This window comes from Electrona antarctica (genome assembly GCF_951216825.1).
Source record: "Electrona antarctica genome assembly, chromosome: 23".
In the NCBI taxonomy this organism is placed as follows: Eukaryota; Metazoa; Chordata; class Actinopteri; order Myctophiformes; family Myctophidae; genus Electrona; species Electrona antarctica.
This window is the reverse complement of record NC_136804.1, coordinates 37,137,417-37,156,738: the sequence shown is the minus strand read 5'-3', so window position 1 is coordinate 37,156,738 and position 19,322 is coordinate 37,137,417. Positions and strand designations below refer to the sequence as shown.

The window sequence follows — 19,322 nt, the reverse complement described above, 5'->3', positions numbered from 1 at the left end:
AACTACTCTAACCAAAACTTAGTTCAAAATACATGTGGTGGCAAACACCCCTTACCTAGTGTGCTTAACAAGGTTCTACCTACATGGTGCCTATATGTATAGAGGCCTCTGTCTTACCTGTCCCAAGGCAGGGCATATAGTATAGAATTGACATTAGTAGTAGAACAATACACTAAAACATAAGGTTTGCTCTGGGACACAAAAGGAGACAATAATGATGCAGGGACAGGACTACAAACAAATGAACTGCACTGAGAGAGTGAGCCCAGGAGGGATTCAGCCTTTTATAGGCAGCAGGTGGTGGTGATTGGATGAGGGTGGAGTCAGGTAACTGATTGACAGATGAGGTGACTGGGGACTTCAAACCTGCAGAGAATGAGAGTGTGGAGGGAAGGAGAGACAGGGGAGGAATACAGAGCAACCCTACACAAACTACACTACGTGGCACGTAACACACGTCATGTTCATTTAATCTCTTATAACAGAAATGACAATTCATAGAACATAATCCAAACATCCTGATACCTGCACCACAGTTTGGGAACCACTGGTGGAACTGTAACTGGTGTTGTTTCCTCTCTAGAGTTGATCTCTAAAGATCAGATCATTGTGGATTCTAAAGTGTACATCTTCCTCTCTAGAGTTGATCTCTAAAGATCAGATCATTGTGGATTCTAAAGTGTACATCTTCCTCTCTAGAGTTGATCTCTAAAGATCAGATCATTGTGGATTCTAAAGTGTACATCTTCCTCTCTAGAGTTGATCTCTAAAGATCAGATCATTGTGGATTCTAAAGTGTACATCTTCCTCTCTAGAGTTGATCTCTAAAGATCAGATCATTGTGGATTCTAAAGTGTACATCTTCCTCTCTAGAGTTGATCTCTAAAGATCAGATCATTGTGGATTCTAAAGTGTACATCTTCCTCTCTAGAGTTGATCTCTAAAGATCAGATCATTGTGGATTCTAAAGTGTACATCTTCCTCTCTAGAGTTGATCTCTAAAGATCAGATCATTGTGGATTCTAAAGTGTACATCTTCCTCTCTAGAGTTGATCTCTAAAGATCAGATCATTGTGGATTCTAAAGTGTACATCTTCCTCTCTAGAGTTGATCTCTAAAGATCAGATCATTGTGGATTCTAAAGTGTACATCTTCCTCTCTAGAGTTGATCTCTAAAGATCAGATCATTGTGGATTCTAAAGTGTACATCTTCCTCTCTAGAGTTGATCTCTAAAGATCAGATCATTGTGGATTCTAAAGTGTACATCTTCCTCTCTAGAGTTGATCTCTAAAGATCAGATCATTGTGGATTCTAAAGTGTACATCTTCCTCTCTAGAGTTGATCTCTAAAGATCAGATCATTGTGGATTCTAAAGTGTACATCTTCCTCTCTAGAGTTGATCTCTAAAGATCAGATCATTGTGGATTCTAAAGTGTACATCTTCCTCTCTAGAGTTGATCTCTAAAGATCAGATCATTGTGGATTCTAAAGTGTACATCTTCCTCTCTAGAGTTGATCTCTAAAGATCAGATCATTGTGGATTCTAAAGTGTACATCTTCCTCTCTAGAGTTGATCTCTAAAGATCAGATCATTGTGGATTCTAAAGTGTACATCTTCCTCTCTAGAGTTGATCTCTAAAGATCAGATCATTGTGGATTCTAAAGTGTACATCTTCTCCATGGGTCTGACCCAGGCGTTCTTCAAGCCCAATGAGCTCCCCGTCCTCAAACAGTGAGAAGAAAGAAGATGCGTTTATGTTTAAACAACATGAAATTGACCAACGGTGGCATTTTATTAATTGCAGTTTGATGTTGTGTTTATATGTTCCAGAGCAGTGGTTCCCAAAGTGGGGTCCGGGGACCCCCAGGGGTCCCTGAGGCAGTTCCAGGTGGGTCCCCCAGCTAAATGATAGTTTGGAACCAAATGGACCCTTGTGGGTCTGTAACTCTGAGAGTGTACAAATGGAACCAAATGGACTCGTTAGTCCACTCTCAGAGTGTGGTTAAATTTGTAACTCTGAGAGTTACATTAACATTGATTTTACAATATAAATTGTGGGGGGGGGGGGGGGGGGGGGGGTCTCAGAGATAGAAATGCCATTAAATGGGGGGTCCGTAGACTAATGCATGTCAAACTGGGGGGTCCTTGAAATGAAACGGGTTGAGAGTCATTGCTAGAAATCTTCTCTTATGGGGGGTCCCTGGCATATCTTTTTCAAATGGGGGTCCGTGGGGCTCATTAGTGTCCATTTGGGGGGTCCTCGACATGGTCAAAGGGGGGTCCGTGGGGCTCATTAGTGTCCATTTGGGGGGTCCTCGACATGGTCAAAGGGGGGTCCGTGGGGCTCATTAGTGTCCATTTGGGGGGTCCTCGACATGGTCAAAGGGGGGTCCGTGGGGCTCATTAGTGTCCATTTGGGGGGTCCTCGACATGGTCAAAGTTTGGGAACCACTGTTCCAGAGAATCATACCACATTGTGTTTTACCATGAAATTGTAACAAAGGATTAATAATATAGTTTCTCTGTTGTCAGAAAGTTATAACTAATTACTATTGTGCACCTTAACCCATTTTGGGCGGGAACCCCTTTTGGTGTTTTAAACATGTTATAATTTAGCTATTGAAAAATAGCAGATCTACAAGCTCGTAGCGCGCCACTCGGTGGCGCGCTACGAGCTTGTAGATCTGCTATTTTTTTTAAATCGTGAAAATGTGCCTCAAATTTCGAATATTTTTTTTCAGAACAAACGTTTTTAACTCAAATCTTTGCTTCTGGGGGGGGGGGGGGGGGGGGGGTCCCTGGAACAACATATTTTCAGATGGGGGTCTCAGAGGCCAATTACAGATAATTTTTGGGGTCCTTGACATGAAATATTGAGTGATATAGGCCTAGAAACATGAGGTATTTCAGATAAACTGTCAGGATTTAGAAGACATTTTTTTCAGGCCTAAATGGGTTAAGCCTTGCTGCACCTTCGGGGTGTTGTGGTTCTGTTCCATTATCCAGTCAATATGAGATTCATACCGTTGCTGTCAGGAGGAAACCTCAGAACTACATTTTATAGGTTTTTGATTTCTTTTGTGTGGCATAAATCAGTGCTATTGAACACCCTTTACGTCTGTGTGTTGTTTCATAAACCAGTGCTATTGAACACCCTTTACGTCTGTGTGTTGTTTCATAAATCAGTGCTATTGAACACCCTTTACGTCTGTGTGTTGTTTCATAAATCAGTGCTATTGAACACCCTTTACGTCTGTGTGTTGTTTCATAAATCAGTGCTATTGAACACCCTTTACGTCTGTGTGTTGTTTCATAAATCAGTGCTATTGAACACCCTTTACGTCTGTGTGTTGTTTCATAAATCAGTGCTATTGAACACCCTTTACGTCTGTGTGTTGTTTCATAAATCAGTGCTATTGAACACCCTTTACGTCTGTGTGTTGTTTCATAAACCAGTGCTATTGAACACCCTTTACGTCTGTGTGTTGTTTCATAAATCAGTGCTATTGAACACCCTTTACGTCTGTGTGTTGTTTCATAAATCAGTGCTATTGAACACCCTTTACGTCTGTGTGTTGTTTCATAAATCAGTGCTATTGAACACCCTTTACGTCTGTGTGTTGTTTCATAAATCAGTGCTATTGAACACCCTTTACGTCTGTGTGTTGTTTCATAAATCAGTGCTATTGAACACCCTTTACGTCTGTGTGTTGTTTCATAAATCAGTGCTATTGAACACCCTTTACGTCTGTGTGTTGTTTCATAAATCAGTGCTATTGAACACCCTTTACGTCTGTGTGTTGTTTCATAAACCAGTGCTATTGAACACCCTTTACGTCTGTGTGTTGTTTCATAAATCAGTGCTATTGAACACCCTTTACTCTCTGTGTGTTGTTTCGAAAATGTTGAACCAATGGAAAGTAGTAAAAAGTGCTTTGGACAAAACCTCATAACTCCATTGGACCCTAAAACTGTCTGCTAAAACAACTAACTCCACCACCTCCCCCCCTCTCAAACTGTCTGCTAAAGCAGCTAACTCCTAGCCTGGGTAAACCCACTCCCCCTGCTGGACAACATTTCATTCTGCCAGGAGGGTTGCAAATCTGGCGAGGGGTTTACCCAGGCTAGCTAACTCCTTCACCTCTCCCCCTCTCATGGAAGTAATTGACAGTATATAAAGTCACAACACCAACTTTGATGAGGCTGTATTGCTTTGTTTTTAAAAAATATAAAGGTTTTCTTAATTTCCTGAAAAATGTATATTTTTCATTTCCTGAAAAATGAACATTTTGGATTTTTTTTTAAAAATCCTTTATTTACCCAGGGAAGTAGCTGAGCACAGGTGCTCATTTTCAGCAACGCCCTGCACATAGAAACGCGCGCACACACACACACACACACACACACTAAAACCTGGGAGCTGACCAGTACAACCACAGTCTTATACTGTTGGCCACTAAGCAGCTCCAGGGGGAGCAGTTGGGGGTTCAGTGCCTTGCTCAAAGGCACTTCAGCGGTGTTGGGTGAGTGATGACAATCACTTCCCCACACAGATTTTTCCCGCCCGTCCGGGGAATCGAACCGGCAACCTTTTGGCAACAAGGGCGCTCCTCTAACCCTTAGGCCACCGCTGCCCCGAGTTATCAGGTTTCCTCCCGACAGTCAGCAGAGATATAGTATTTGTGACCACGATGAAAACATTCCTAATACTAACCCATGTTAACATTAATTTGCTTAACTCCATTGTAATTCATCACAGAGGTACTGTATTAAAAACAAAAATACAAAAGAAAGTTGTCTCTTGTCTCTGAAATGTAAATATGCTTTTAATCAATACATTTCTAATATAACAGGGTATTCAACATTGTGACAACAAATATATAGTTATACCAGTAAGACTTCTTAAAGGCCAAGGCGAGAAGCGACCGCAGGGCTGAGACACTCTAGCGGGTCTCAGCGGTATTTAAATGTCCCCAAACATTTATCAAATATCGTCCGCAAATGGAACAGTATAAGTACAACGAAAGCATGAGAACTCATAGTTATATATAATATAACAGCATTGTGACGACACATATATAGTTATATAAGATAACAGCATATACAGTATATAATAGGCTTCATCAGTGCTTCTCAAAGTCTTTGTCTCTCAGGGCACGGCTCAGTTGGAGAGAAGTGGATTCGGTGGATGTTTATTGGAGGTGCCGTGCGCCCTCGCGGTCCATTTGGTTCCATTTGAACCAACTGGACGTCTGGACCCAATGCACATCACACTGTGCGTGCGTGTGTGTGTGTGTGTGTGTGTGCATGCGTGCGTGTGTGTGTGTGTGCGTGTTTCTTTGACGTATGAAAAAAGCTCTTTAAAGTCATTCAATTGTCATTCACTGTCATCTGGGGAGGTGGGGGGGGAGGCACCCACTGGCCTAGCGGGGAGGTGGGGGGGAGGCACCCACTGGCCTAGCGGGGAGGTGGGGGGGAGGCACCCACTGGTCTAGCGGGGAGGTGGGGGGGGGGGGGGGGGGGGCACCCACTGGCCTAGCGGGGAGGTGGGGGGGGGGCACCCACTGGCCTAGCGGGGAGGTGGGGGGGGGGGGGGGGCACCCACTGGTCTGGCGGGGAGGTGGGGGCACCCACTGGCCTAGCGGGGAGGTGGGGGGGAGGCACCCACTGGCCTAGCGGGGAGGTGGGGGGGAGGCACCCACTGGCCTAGCAGGGAGGTGAGGGGGGAGGCACCCACTGGCCTAGCGGGGAGGTGGGGGGGAGGCACCCACTGGCCTAGCGGGGAGGTGGGGGGGAGGCACCCACTGGCCTAGCGGGGAGGCACCCACAGGCCTAGCGGGGAGGTGGGGGGGGAGGCACCCACTGGCCTAGCGGGGAGGTACCCACTGGCCTAGCGGGGAGGGGGGGGGAGGCACCCACTGGCCTAGCGGGGAGGTGGGGGGGAGGCACCCACTGGCCTAGCGGGGAGGTGGGGGGGAGGCACCCACTGGCCTAGCGGGGAGGGGGGGGGGAGGCACCCACTGGCCTAGCGGTCCAGGCGCATCATGCCACATATAGACTCTGGCCTGACAGCGTGTCGTGTGTTCGAGTCCCGTTCATGACGACCTTTGCTGCGTGTCTCTCCCCTTCTCTCTCTCCCTCTCTCTCTCTTTCCTGTCCGTCTTCACTAATAATAATAATAATCAATAAAGGCAGACAAAGCCAAAAACTAATCTTAAGAAAAAACATGTTGGGTCTCGACCCACAGGTTGAGAACCACTGTGCTACTTTTACATGTCAACGACCCCAGATGACCCTAACAGTGACCCCAGATGACCCTAACGGTGACCCAAGATGACCCTAACGGTGACCCAAGATGACCCTAACGGTGACCCCAGATGACCCTAACAGTGACCCCATGGAAACCAAAACATATTGATTATGTAAACACCCCCCCCACCACCACCACACCTGTTCCTGATTATTACATTATGATACAACACACTGTCTGTCTGTCCTCACAGCCTGTCTGTCTGTCCTCACAGCCTGTCTGTCTGTCCTCACAGCCTGTCTGTCTGTCCTCACAGCCTGTCTGTCTGTCCTCACAGCCTGTCTGTCCTCACACAGAGACACAGAGGAGTCAGTGGAAAAAAAGAACCCAGCGTATAGAGGTCCAGTGAATGAGTTCTGGAAGGTGTACAGGTGTGTCAGAGTGTCCTCTAACACTCTGTAGAAGGACAGAGTCCCAGCGGGACGGTCCAGATACACTGCTACTCTGTTGGAGCCAGAGGGACGGATAGGAAGGAGAGTGACCTTACTATTGTGTGTGACACAGTAAACGTTACCATGGTGAGCCTCTCTACAGAGCAGACTCCAGGACTGTTTATTCATTCCAAGCCAACAGTCCTGACCCTCTCCTTTCCTACTGATGTCTCTGTCAGTCACTCCTATCCCAACCGTTCCACTGAACTCCATCTCACTGTAGCAGCGTTCATCCAGCCCCTCTGAACTCAGAACCTGAGGCCAGAACTCAAACCTGTCAGGATGATCAGGATATGAATGATCCTGACCATCCCGTGTCACCTGCCTGTTGTTCTCAGACAGAGAGAGGTTTCTGTGTGTTGTGTTTGTGTCCAGTGTGAGACTCTGGAAATCTGATGAGAAAACAACACAGTAAACATTAAATACATCATTTACTGAATAATGCAGTCGTAGCCTGGCTAATAAGCCAGACTCAAATCACACTGTCAATTTTTTTTGCCAACAGCTGATTCGGTCTGGTTTATTAGCCAGGCTAACGCAGGCACGCATGTGTGTGTGTGTGTGTGTGTGTGCACGCGCACACACACACACACACACACACACACACACACACACACACACACACACACACACACACACACACACACACACACACACACACACACACACACACACACACACACACACACACACACACACACACACACACACACACAACTTAAAAAAGCAGCAGATGTACAAGTTTGCAGCACGGCACACAGTGATGCGCTGTGAGCTTGTAGATCTGCTATTTTTAAATAGCCAACGTATAAAATATGGATAAAGTGTTTAAGATGAGTGTGATGCTGAATTAACACATTTAGCTGGGGACCCCCTGGAACCCCCTCAAGGACCCCTGGAACCCCCCCAAGGACCCCTGGAAGGCTGGAACCCCTCCAAGGACCCCTGGAGGGGTTCCAAGGAGGGTCCCTGGAGGGTCCGAGGATAGATCCCTGAGAAATTAAGACCTGAGACCAGATTCTACAAAAACGAAAAGTTTGTTTCTATATCAGTTTCACGTATGTAATTGGCCACATTGGTTCATCTGAACATATGTTGTACCAGGGACCCGCCCAGAAGCAAATATGAGTTAGAAACGTTTGCTGTGAAAGAATATATATATATATATTCAAAGATTTGCACGCATTTTCAAGTACAAAAGAAACAAATAGCAGATCTACAAGCTCGTAGAGTGCTGCGCTACAAGCTTGTATATGTGCTAAAGTTTAATAATGGCTAAAGTGGTTAAAACTAAAGCTAGTGACACAGATGTGTTCATGACAGACAGACAGGCGTACAGACAGGCGTACAGACAGGCGTACAGACAGACAGGCGTACAGACAGACAGGCGTACAGACGTACAGACGTACAGACACAGACAGACAGACAGACAGACAGACAGACTGACTCACATGTTGTAAGGAGTTGAGGTTTAGTCCAGTGTTCTCCTCCATGATTCACACTGTAGGAAGTAGAACAACAATGAATCAAGTCAAAACCTCTGCTGCTTAATGTCTCACACCGGCCTGTTTTAGTCCCACCAAATATTTACTAAACACATTTTGTCATCATTCTAGTCGACTCACTGACCAACATGGACACAGTCCTATAGTCGACTCACTGACCAACATGGACACAGTCCTATAGTCGACTCACTGACCAACATGGACACAGTCCTATAGTCTACTGACCAACATGGACACAGTCCTATAGTCTACTGACCAACATGGACACAGTCCTATAGTCTACTGACCAACATGGACAGTCCTATAGTCTACTGACCAACATTGACACAGTCCTATAGTCTACTGACCAACATGGACACAGTCCTATAGTCTACTGACCAACATGGACACAGTCCTATAGTCTACTGACCAACATGGACACAGTCCTATAGTCGACTCACTGACCAACATGGACACAGTCCTATAGTCGCCTCACTGACCAACATGGACACAGTCCTATAGTCTACTGACCAACATGGACACAGTCCTATAGTCTACTGACCAACATGGACACAGTCCTATAGTCTACTGACCAACATGGACACAGTCCTATAGTCTACTGACCAACATGGACACAGTCCTATAGTCGACTCACTGACCAACATGGACACAGTCCTATAGTCGACTCACTGACCAACATGGACACAGTCCTATAGTCGACTCACTGACCAACATGGACACAGTCCTATAGTCGACTCACTGACCAACATGGACACAGTCCTATAGCCTACTGACCAACATGGACACAGTCCTATAGTCTACTGACTGACCAACATGGACACAGTCCTATAGTCGACTCACTGACCAACATGGACACAGTCCTATAGTCTACTGACCAACATGGACACAGTCCTATAGTCTACTGACCAACATGGACACAGTCCTATAGTCGACTCACTTGACAGTCTCCAGAGCAGCAGACAGCTCCTTCAGAGCAGAGTCTCCTAAGTGGCTGAAGTTCAAGTCCAGCTGTTTCAGCTGGGAGGAGGGGTTGGAGGTCACAGCTGAAGCCAGAGAAGAACAGCCTTCCTCTGTGACTCCACAGCCTGACAACCTGCAGAGAAATACACATTTAACAAAGTGCTGTTGATGTTCAAGTAGAGATCCACACAGAGAGAACACACATTATTTACCCCAGGATCTGCAGTCTACACTGTGGACTCTTCAGTAACGCAGAGAGCTGGAGCAGTTGCGATTCCTGCAGGCAGATGAAACTGAGGTCCAATTCTCTCAGATGGAGAAGATTAGAGCTGAGAGCTGAGAGCAGAACTTCAAATCCTGCCTGTGTGAAGGTGCAGCCAGCAAGTCTGTAATTACACATGAAATATCTGGATTGAATATCACAGTTTTGGGGTGCGTGTGTGTATGTGTGTATGTGTGTGTGTGTGTGTGTGTGTGTGTGTGTGTGTGTGTGTGTGCGCGTCAACATGGCTCTACATACTGTAATAACTGTACCTGTACCTGAACTGTTAGTTCACATATTGTAGTTACTGTACCGTAGCATTGATAATGATAATTCCCTAGCAGCCATGATGGATCACATATTGTAGTTACTGTACCGTAGCATTGATAATGATAATTCCCTAGCAGCCATGATGGATCACATATTGTAGTTACTGTACCGTAGCATTGATAATTCCCTAGCAGCCATGATGGATCAAATATTGTAGTTACTGTACCGTAGCATTGATAATGATAATTCCCTAGCAGCCATGATGGATCACATATTGTAGTTACTGTACCGTAGCATTGATAATGATAATCCCCTAGCAGCCATGATGGATCACATATTGTAGTTACTGTACCGTAGCATTGATAATTCCCTAGCAGCCATGATGGATCAAATATTGTAGTTACTGTACCGTAGCATTGATAATGATAATTCCCTAGCAGCCATGATGGATCACATATTGTAGTTACTGTACAGTAGCATTGATAATGATAATTCCCTAGCAGCCATGATGGATCACATATTGTAGTTACTGTACCGTAGCATTGATAATGATAATTCCCTAGCAGCCATGATGGATCACATATTGTAGTTACTATACCGTAGCATTGATAATGATAATTCCCTAGCAGCCATGATGGATCACATATTGTAGTTACTGTACCGTAGCATTGATAATTCCCTAGCAGCCATGATGGATCACATATTGTAGTTACTGTACCGTAGCATTGATAATGATAATTCCCTAGCAGCCATGATGGATCACATATTGTAGTTACTGTACCGTAGCATTGTGATGTGAGAGTGTGAACTAGACAACACAACATCTGACCATAATATTATTCTAATCGGTGTGGGATACCATGATGTCAACTTTATTCACACTCTTATTGTTATAATCAAACAATAAATAATAAAACAGAACTAATCTAAATAATAATGTGACCTCAGTATCTCCAGTTGACAGTTTGGACTCTTCAATGCAGCAGAGAGCAGGTCCATGGATGGATCCGTTATGTTATTATAACTGATGTCCAATTCTCTTAGATGTGAAGGATTAGAGCTGAGAGCTGAACACACAATCTCATATTCTGCCTTTTGGAGTTGACAGCCAACAAGTCTGAAAATGTAGATTATGTAAAATCAGTGATTATCAACACAGATTATATCAAATTCATGTTCAAGGAAATTAACTATAAATGTAAATGATGTACAATCTAGTTGGTCAGATATTGACAGGTCATATAAGAACAGTCTAGTTGGTCAGATATTGACAGGTCATATAAGAACAGTCTAGTTGGTCAGATATTGACAGGTCATATAAGAACAGTCTAGTTGGTCAGATATTGACAGGTCATATAAGAACAGTCTAGTTGGTCAGATATTGACAGGTCATATAAGAACAGTCTAGTTGGTCAGATATTGACAGGTCATATAAGAACAGTCTAGTTGGTCAGATATTGACAGGTCATATAAGAACAGTCTAGTTGGTCAGATATTGACAGGTCATATAAGAACAGTCTAGTTGGTCAGATATTGACAGGTCATATAAGAACAGTCTAGTTGGTCAGATATTGACAGGTCATATAAGAACAGTCTAGTTGGTCAGATATTGACAGGTCATATAAGAACAGTCTAGTTGGTCAGATATTGACAGGTCATATAAGAACAGTCTAGTTGGTCAGATATTGACAGGTCATATAAGAACAGTCTAGATGGTCAGATATTGACAGGTCATATAAGAACAGTCTAGTTGGTCAGATATTGACAGGTCATATAAGAACAGTCTAGTTGGTCAGATATTGACAGGTCATATAAGAACAGTCTAGTTGGTCAGATATTGACAGGTCATATAAGAACAGTCTAGTTGGTCAGATATTGACAGGTCATATAAGAACAGTCTAGTTGGTCAGATATTGACAGGTCATATAAGAACAGTCTAGTTGGTCAGATATTGACAGGTCATATAAGAACAGCCTAGTTGGTCAGATATTGACAGGTCATATAAGAACAGTCTAGTTGGTCAGATATTGACAGGTCATATAAGAACAGTCTAGTTGGTCAGATATTGACAGGTCATATAAGAACAGTCTAGTTGGTCAGATATTGACAGGTCATATAAGAACAGTCTAGTTGGTCAGATATTGACAGGTCATATAAGAACAGTCTAGTTGGTCAGATATTGACAGGTCATATAAGAACAGGGAACCAGAAAACATAAAAGTGAAAGACAGATAATCTGTATTAACCCATTTAGGCCTGATACATCGAAATTTAAAAAATATATTTTTGAATTTTCTGAAAAACCATATTTCTGTATCAGTGGTGCTCAATATTTCATATGAAGGACCCCAAAAAGTATATGTAATATGCCACCGTTTGTATGTTGTTCCAGGGACCCCCCGTAAGCAAAGATTTGAGTTAAAAACGTTCGCTCTGAAATAATCTATTCAAAGCTTTGCACTACATTTTCACGATTTTTCAAAAATAGCAGATCTACAAGCTCGTAGCGCGCCACTCGGTGCCGCGCTATGAGCTTGTAGATCTGCTATTTTTCAATAGCTAAAGTATAACATAATGCTTAGTTAAAACACCAAAAGGGGTTCCCGCCCAAAATGGGTATATACTACAGTGTGACACACACACACACACACACACACACACACACACACACACACACACACACACACACACACACACACACACACACACACACACACACACACACACACACACACACACACACACACTTATTAGGTGTTTGATAGGTGTGATGGTACATTGATTCTATTCTAATAGGTTTTCTATTCACATGACTATACTAACCGAGCCTTTCTGCAGTTCCTCACAGCTGGGACCAGACTTAATCTCCCCCATGGTGATAGTCTTGGTGTGCTGTATTGGTGCAGGTCCAACTCCTCCAGAACCTCCTCTGACGTCAGCAGCATGAAGGCCAGAGCTGAACACTGGCTCTCAGACAGTTGTGTCTTTGATCTGTCTGCTGACTTCAGGTACTGTTGGATCTCCTGATGTACTGAGTGGTCGTTCATCTCCATCAGACAGTGGAAGATGTTGATGAATCTGTCAGGAGAGAGACTCCTATCTTTATTTGTCATCTCCTTCAGGTTGTTGATGACTCTCTGGATGCTCTCTGGACTGTTCTCTGTCTCGCCCAGCAGGCCTCCTAACAGACTCTGGTTGGACTGCAGTGAGAGGCCATGAAGGAAGCGGACAAAGAGGTCCAGGTGGCCGTTCTTACTCTTCATGGCTTTTTCGATGGCTCTCTGCAGGAAGTCCTCCAAGGAACTGACATCATCTACCAGGAATGTCTTCAGTACCTTCATGTTCCTCTGTGTGAAACAGTGGAACAGGTAGACTGCAGCCAGGAACTCCTGGATGCTCAGATGAACAAAGCTGTAGACCTTTCTCTGAGATTGCACAGTCTCTTCTTTGAAGATCTCTGTGCACACTCCCGAGTACAGCGCAGCGTCGTTCACATCGAGACCACACTCTTCCAGGTCCTCTTGGTAGAACATGACGCTGCCTTTCTCCAGATGTTCAAACGCCAGCCTGGCCAGCTTCAGGAGAACTTCCATGTCAGTCTCCCCTTTTCTTCTTTCTCTGATTCTCTCTTTTTTGTTTTTTTTCTTTTTCTTTTCTTTTCTTTTCACCTCCTGAGTCTCGCCATACTTCATCTTTTTCCTCTTCATCTGGAGCGACACAAAGTGGCTGAACATCCCGGTCAGGTTCTTGGGCAGCTGTCCTGTCTCGTCTGTCTTCACCAGGTCCTCCACAACGGTAGCGGTCATCCAACAGAAGACTGGGATGTGACACATGATGTGGATGCTCTTTGATGTCTTCACGTGTGAGATGATGGTGCTGGCCAGCTCCTCATCATCACTGAACATCTTCCTGAAGAACTCCTCCTTCTGGGGGTCTGTGAACCCTCGTATTTCTGTCACCATGTCAACGCATGCAGGAGGGATCTGATTGGCTGCTGCAGGTCTGGTGGTTATCCAGAGGAGAGCAGAGGGTAGCAGATTCCCCTTGATGAGGTTCGTCAGCAGCACGCCCACCGATGATGTCACCGTGACATCAGAGACGACGTCATTGTTGTCGAAGACATCAGAATCGACGTCAATGTTCTCGAATTTCAGCGGAAACCTGCTTTCATCGAGACCATCGAAGATGAAGCCAACTTTCCAGGCAGCGAGCTGCTCTGCTGTGACCTTCTTTAACGTTGGATGGAAAACATGGATCAGTGAGAGAAGACTGTGCTGCTCATCTCGGACCAAGTTCAGCTCCCGGAATGAGAAGAGAACCAGGAGAATGATGTCTTGGTTCTCCAAACCTCTTGCCCAGTCCAGAGCGAACTTACGCACAGAGAATGTCTTTCCGATGCCAGCGATGCCATTGGTCAGAACTCTGCTGCTGGGTGTGTCTCTGCCAGGGAGGAGGGTCTTAAAGATGGCACGGCACTTGATTAGGATGTCATGGAGGGTCTTCATGTTGGAGGCGGTCTCAAGCTGCCACACCTCATGTTGCTGATTAACCCCTTCAGTCCCTCCCGCTGATAGGTGGAGGTCTGTGTAGATGTTGGAGAGGGAGGAGGGCAGTTCAGTGACGTATGCCACACGATCCAGACCGTCAAAAGTGACCTTATAGACCTTTAAATCCTCCTGCAGACTGACATCTGATATGAGAAGACAATTAATACATGTTAAACATTATGCTTCATTTACAACTTGAACATACCATGTAATTAAAACTATGTATTAAATATCCTCCAGAAAATCTAACTTTGTAAAAGAAAACAAAAATAAAAGGTCTAAAATAAATAACATTGGATCATTTGTTTTAGTCTAAATGTATATGTTTATCATCAGTATTTGGATATTGATACAGGAATACAACAAGTATATTTAATCTGATGAGCCTGCTGCCATTTAAACATTTCATTAATTGATATTAAATGTTAATGAGTGTAAAACGTTGTCCAGTCTTACTGTGTCCAGATGTGGTTTGACTGAATGTCTTCTGTCCAGGTGAGGTCGTGAATGTCTCTCTGTTGAGATGAAGACAATAGATAGTAGATAGTTTAAGGTGTAAATGAAGTGCGGAAAGGAGCGTATTAATCTACTTTTCAGCTGTGAAATGGCATTGTTCTTTGTTTGTTTGATTTATTGTTGTATATTGTACAGGAGAATTCACATACTTAGCGCGTGGAGGTCCAGGTTCATTACTGAAGTTAGGAGGAATGTCTCTAGACCGGTCACTCTTCACAGACAGAAGGCTGGGTGTTGGAGACTCTGCTCTGTGGTGGAGACTTCTGGAATCATACAGATGTTTTCTACAATTATCATGTGAATGAATATTTCAAGATTCAATATTTTCACATCACATTATACAAGTATAAGACTTGGGATTCATAGCAGCAACAAGAAAAACAGCAGAAAACTAGAAAAAGTGCACCTTGGGGCACAGGACTCCACCAGGGCAGGTCAGGTTGTGGCCTCCTGGTGGCGCTATAATAAGCCAATGTGAAAAGGGTGCCATTTCTTCTTACGCCTTTGATGGCAATTGGATGATTTGAGGCATTTTGTTCCAAAAATTAATGAAATATGAAATATTTATAATATTTATAATAATATGAAACCAGTGTTAAGCTACATGTAGCTGACCCAACACTGGCGACAGGTTATTGATAATTAGGCTCTAATAAACAAACATTAAAGTCCATAGACTTGGTTGCCACATGATGTAATTTCAGAAAGCCATGCATTGGAGGGGCTAGCGCCCCCTAGTGATCCTCAACAGTTGAGAAATGGAGATGCGTAGCTGGATTGTGTCCGACCGCAACGTTGCGCACAATCCATCAGAATATTTCAGTCTGACGCAACAGGTCGACTCGCAAAACCAGAGGACAAAGTGTGGATCAAATATCAATCAATATTCTGTCAAAAATATTCTTTAAAACAGGTTGGGGGCCCATAGTACGGTCTGATGCCCAGGACGGAGATTGATTAAAACGACGGAGATTATGATATCAAAATCGCTCCACAGCCTGGGAGCGCCTGTTGCGCAATCCTCGATGTTGCGCAACAGTGGGACGTCATGTTAATAACTCGCGATCTAAATCATTCCGTCTAATCTAGTCATGATAGAATTAATAAAACCTCCCGTTGTTGTCGATCGCGTTTAGAGTGTTTTGGCTACATCTAGCTGCTACATCCACATCCGGGATAACATCCGGTCCGTCGGTAAAAGTGCTCCGTGGCTATAAATCGCTGGGCACATTTTATTAATGGATTAAATAACCCCGGGCAATAAATGTGTTAATCTACTGTTCAGCTGTGAAATGGCATTGTTCTTTGTTTGTTTGATTTATTGTTGTATATTGTACAGGAGAATTCACATACTTAGCGCGTGGAGGTCCAGGTTCATTACTGAAGTTAGGAGGAATGTCTCTAGACCGGTCACTCTTCACAGACAGAAGGCTGGGTGTTGGAGACTCTGCTCTGTGGTGGAGACTTCTGGAATCATACAGATGTTTTCTACAATTATCATGTGAATGGATATTTAAAGATTCCATATTTTCACATCACATTATACAAGTATAAGACTTGGGATTCATAGCAGCAACAAGAAAAACCGCAGAAAATATGAACATAATAAACTAGATAAAGTGCCCCTTGGGGCACAGGACTCCACGAGGGCAGGTCAGGTTGTGGCCTCCTGGTGGCGCTATAATAGGCCAATGTGAAAAAGGTGCCATTTCTTCTTACGCCTTGGACGGAAATTGGATGATTTGAGGCATTTTTTTTTCAAAAATGTGTTTTGCAAAAATCCACCTGTTGGTGGCGCTATAACAGGCCAATGTGAAAAGGGTGGGATATATTCCTCAGCCTAGTAGGACAGTCTGTGAAAGATTTCACGTAAATTGGACGCTGCGTTCATGATTTGAGGCTTTTTGTTCAAAACGGGCCAATCCTGCAAATTTTGAAAGCCAATGTTAGCCATTTAGGATGGAATATCAAATATCGGAAAGATCTGCCTTGAACACATGACTATAGAGATACTGTGAAACGATTTGCGGGATTTTTGAACGAAATATGGAGGAGTAAAATCAAAAAATGTGTTTTACAAAAGTCGGCCTCCTGGTGGTGCTATAACAGGCCGTTCTGGAAAATTTGGGGCAGAGGTTCATTGTTGGCATCAAGGGAGTGTGTGTGCAAAGTTTGGCATCGACCGGGTTGACGGTGCCGGAGTGCAAAACATACTCTCCCCATGCCTTCGGCCTGGTGGAGACAATTAATTAAAACCAGTGTTGGGCAAGTTAAGCTACATGACATGTAGCAGACCCAACACTGGCGACAGGTTATTAAATAATTAGGCTCTAATAAACAAACATTAAAGTCCATAGCCTTAGTTGCCACATGACGTAATTTCAGAAAGCCATGCATTGGGAGGGGCTAGCGCCCCCTAGAGATCCTCAACAGTAGAGAAATGGAGATGTGTAGCTGGATTGTGTCTGACGGCAACGTTACGTACAATCCATCAGAATATTTCAGTCTGACGCAACAGGTCGGCTCGCAAAACCAGAGTACAAAGTGTGGATCAAATATCAATCAATATTCTGTCAAAAACATTCTTACTGTACTGTTTAGCTGGGAATGACATTGTTTGTTTGTTTGTTAGTTTTATTGTTGTGTATATTGTACAGGAGGATTGACATACTGTGTATCAGGAGGTCCAGGTTCATTACTGAAGTTATGAGGAAGGTCTCTAGACCAGTCACTCTTCACAGACAGAAGGCTGGGTGTTGGAGACTCTGCTCTGTGGTGGAGACTTCTGGAATCATAAAGATTTCTACAATTATCATGTGAATGGATATTTCAAGATTCAATATTTTCACATCACATTATACAAGTATAAGACTTGGGATTCATAGCAGCAACAAGAAAAACAGCAGAAAACTAGAAAAAGTGCCCCTTGGGGCACAGGACTCCACCAGGGCAGGTCAGGTTGTGGCCTCCTGGTGGCGCTATAATAAGCCAATGTGAAAAGGGTGCCATTTCTTCTTACGCCTTTGATGGCAATTGGATGATTTGAGGCATTTTGTTCCAAAAATTAATGAAATATGAAATATTTATAATATTTATAATAATATGAAACCAGTGTTAAGCTACATGTAGCTGACCCAACACTGGCGACAGGTTATTGATAATTAGGCTCTAATAAACAAACATTAAAGTCCATAGACTTGGTTGCCACATGATTTAATTTCAGAAAGCCATGCATTGGAGAGGCTAGCGCCCCCTAGCGATCCTCAACAGTTGAGAAATGGAGATGCGTAGCTGGATTGTGTCCGACCGCAACGTTGCGCACAATCCATCAGAATATTTCAGTCTGACGCAACAGGTCGACTCGCAAAACCAGAGGACAAAGTGTGGATCAAATATCAATCAATATTCTGTCAAAAATATTCTTTAAAACAGGTTGGGGGCCCATAGTACGGTCTGATGCCCAGGACGGAGATTGATTAAAACGACGGAGATTATGATATCAAAATCGCTCCACAGCCTGGGAGCGCCTGTTGCGCAATCCTCGATGTTGCGCAACAGTGGGACGTCATGGAAAATGTTCCCCCCCTGTTTAGCCGACGACAACGGAAATCTTAAAACGTTAATAACTCGCGATCTAAATCATTCCGTCTAATCTAGTCATGATAGAATTAATAAAACCTCCCGTTGTTGTCGATCGCGTTTAGAGTGTTTTGGCTACATCTAGCTGCTACATCCACATCCGGGATAACATCCGGTCCGTCGGTAAAAGTGCTCCGTGGCTATAAATCGCTGGGCACATTTTATTAATGGATTAAATAACCCCGGGCAATAAATGTGTTAATCTACTGTTCAGCTGTGAAATGGCATTGTTCTTTGTTTGTTTGATTTATTGTTGTATATTGTACAGGAGAATTCACATACTTAGCGCGTGGAGGTCCAGGTTCATTACTGAAGTTAGGAGGAATGTCTCTAGACCGGTCACTCTTCACAGACAGAAGGCTGGGTGTTGGAGACTCTGCTCTGTGGTGGAGACTTCTGGAATCATACAGATGTTTTCTACAATTATCATGTGAATGGATATTTAAAGATTCCATATTTTCACATCACATTATACAAGTATAAGACTTGGGATTCATAGCAGCAACAAGAAAAACAGCAGAAAATATGAACATAATAAACTAGATAAAGTGCCCCTTGGGGCACAGGACTCCACGAGGGCAGGTCAGGTTGTGGCCTCCTGGTGGCGCTATAATAGGCCAATGTGAAAAAGGTGCCATTTCTTCTTACGCCTTGGACGGAAATTGGATGATTTGAGGCATTTTTTTCCAAAAATGTGTTTTGCAAAAATCCACCTGTTGGTGGCGCTATAACAGGCCAATGTGAAAAGGGTGGGATATATTCCTCAGCCTAGTAGGACAGTCTGTGAAAGATTTCACGTAAATTGCACGCTGCGTTCATGATTTGAGGCTTTTTGTTCAAAACGGGCCAATCCTGCAAATTTTGAAAGCCAATGTTAGCC

At 43.8% G+C, this 19,322-nt stretch overlaps 2 protein-coding genes across 2 annotated transcripts in view; both read right to left on the bottom strand.

Moving 5' to 3' along the window:
• The window catches only part of apaf1 (apoptotic peptidase activating factor 1), a 129,527-nt gene that overhangs the window by 32,052 nt on the left and 78,153 nt on the right, over positions 1-19,322 (bottom strand). The gene's annotated exons all lie outside the window — the stretch shown is intronic.
• Positions 1-19,322, bottom strand: part of LOC306916085 (NACHT, LRR and PYD domains-containing protein 3-like) — a 73,995-nt gene that overhangs the window by 44,834 nt on the left and 9,839 nt on the right. Inside the window, exons 6-12 of the mRNA XM_079493819.1 lie at positions 14,744-14,802; positions 12,564-14,430; positions 10,684-10,857; positions 9,421-9,594; positions 9,186-9,341; positions 8,195-8,244; positions 6,487-7,135 (exon numbers count right to left, since the gene is read on the bottom strand). Of these exons, the coding sequence (XP_079349945.1) occupies positions 6,487-7,135; positions 8,195-8,244; positions 9,186-9,341; positions 9,421-9,594; positions 10,684-10,857; positions 12,564-14,430; positions 14,744-14,802 (3,129 nt within the window). The remainder of the gene's footprint in view (positions 1-6,486; positions 7,136-8,194; positions 8,245-9,185; positions 9,342-9,420; positions 9,595-10,683; positions 10,858-12,563; positions 14,431-14,743; positions 14,803-19,322) is intronic.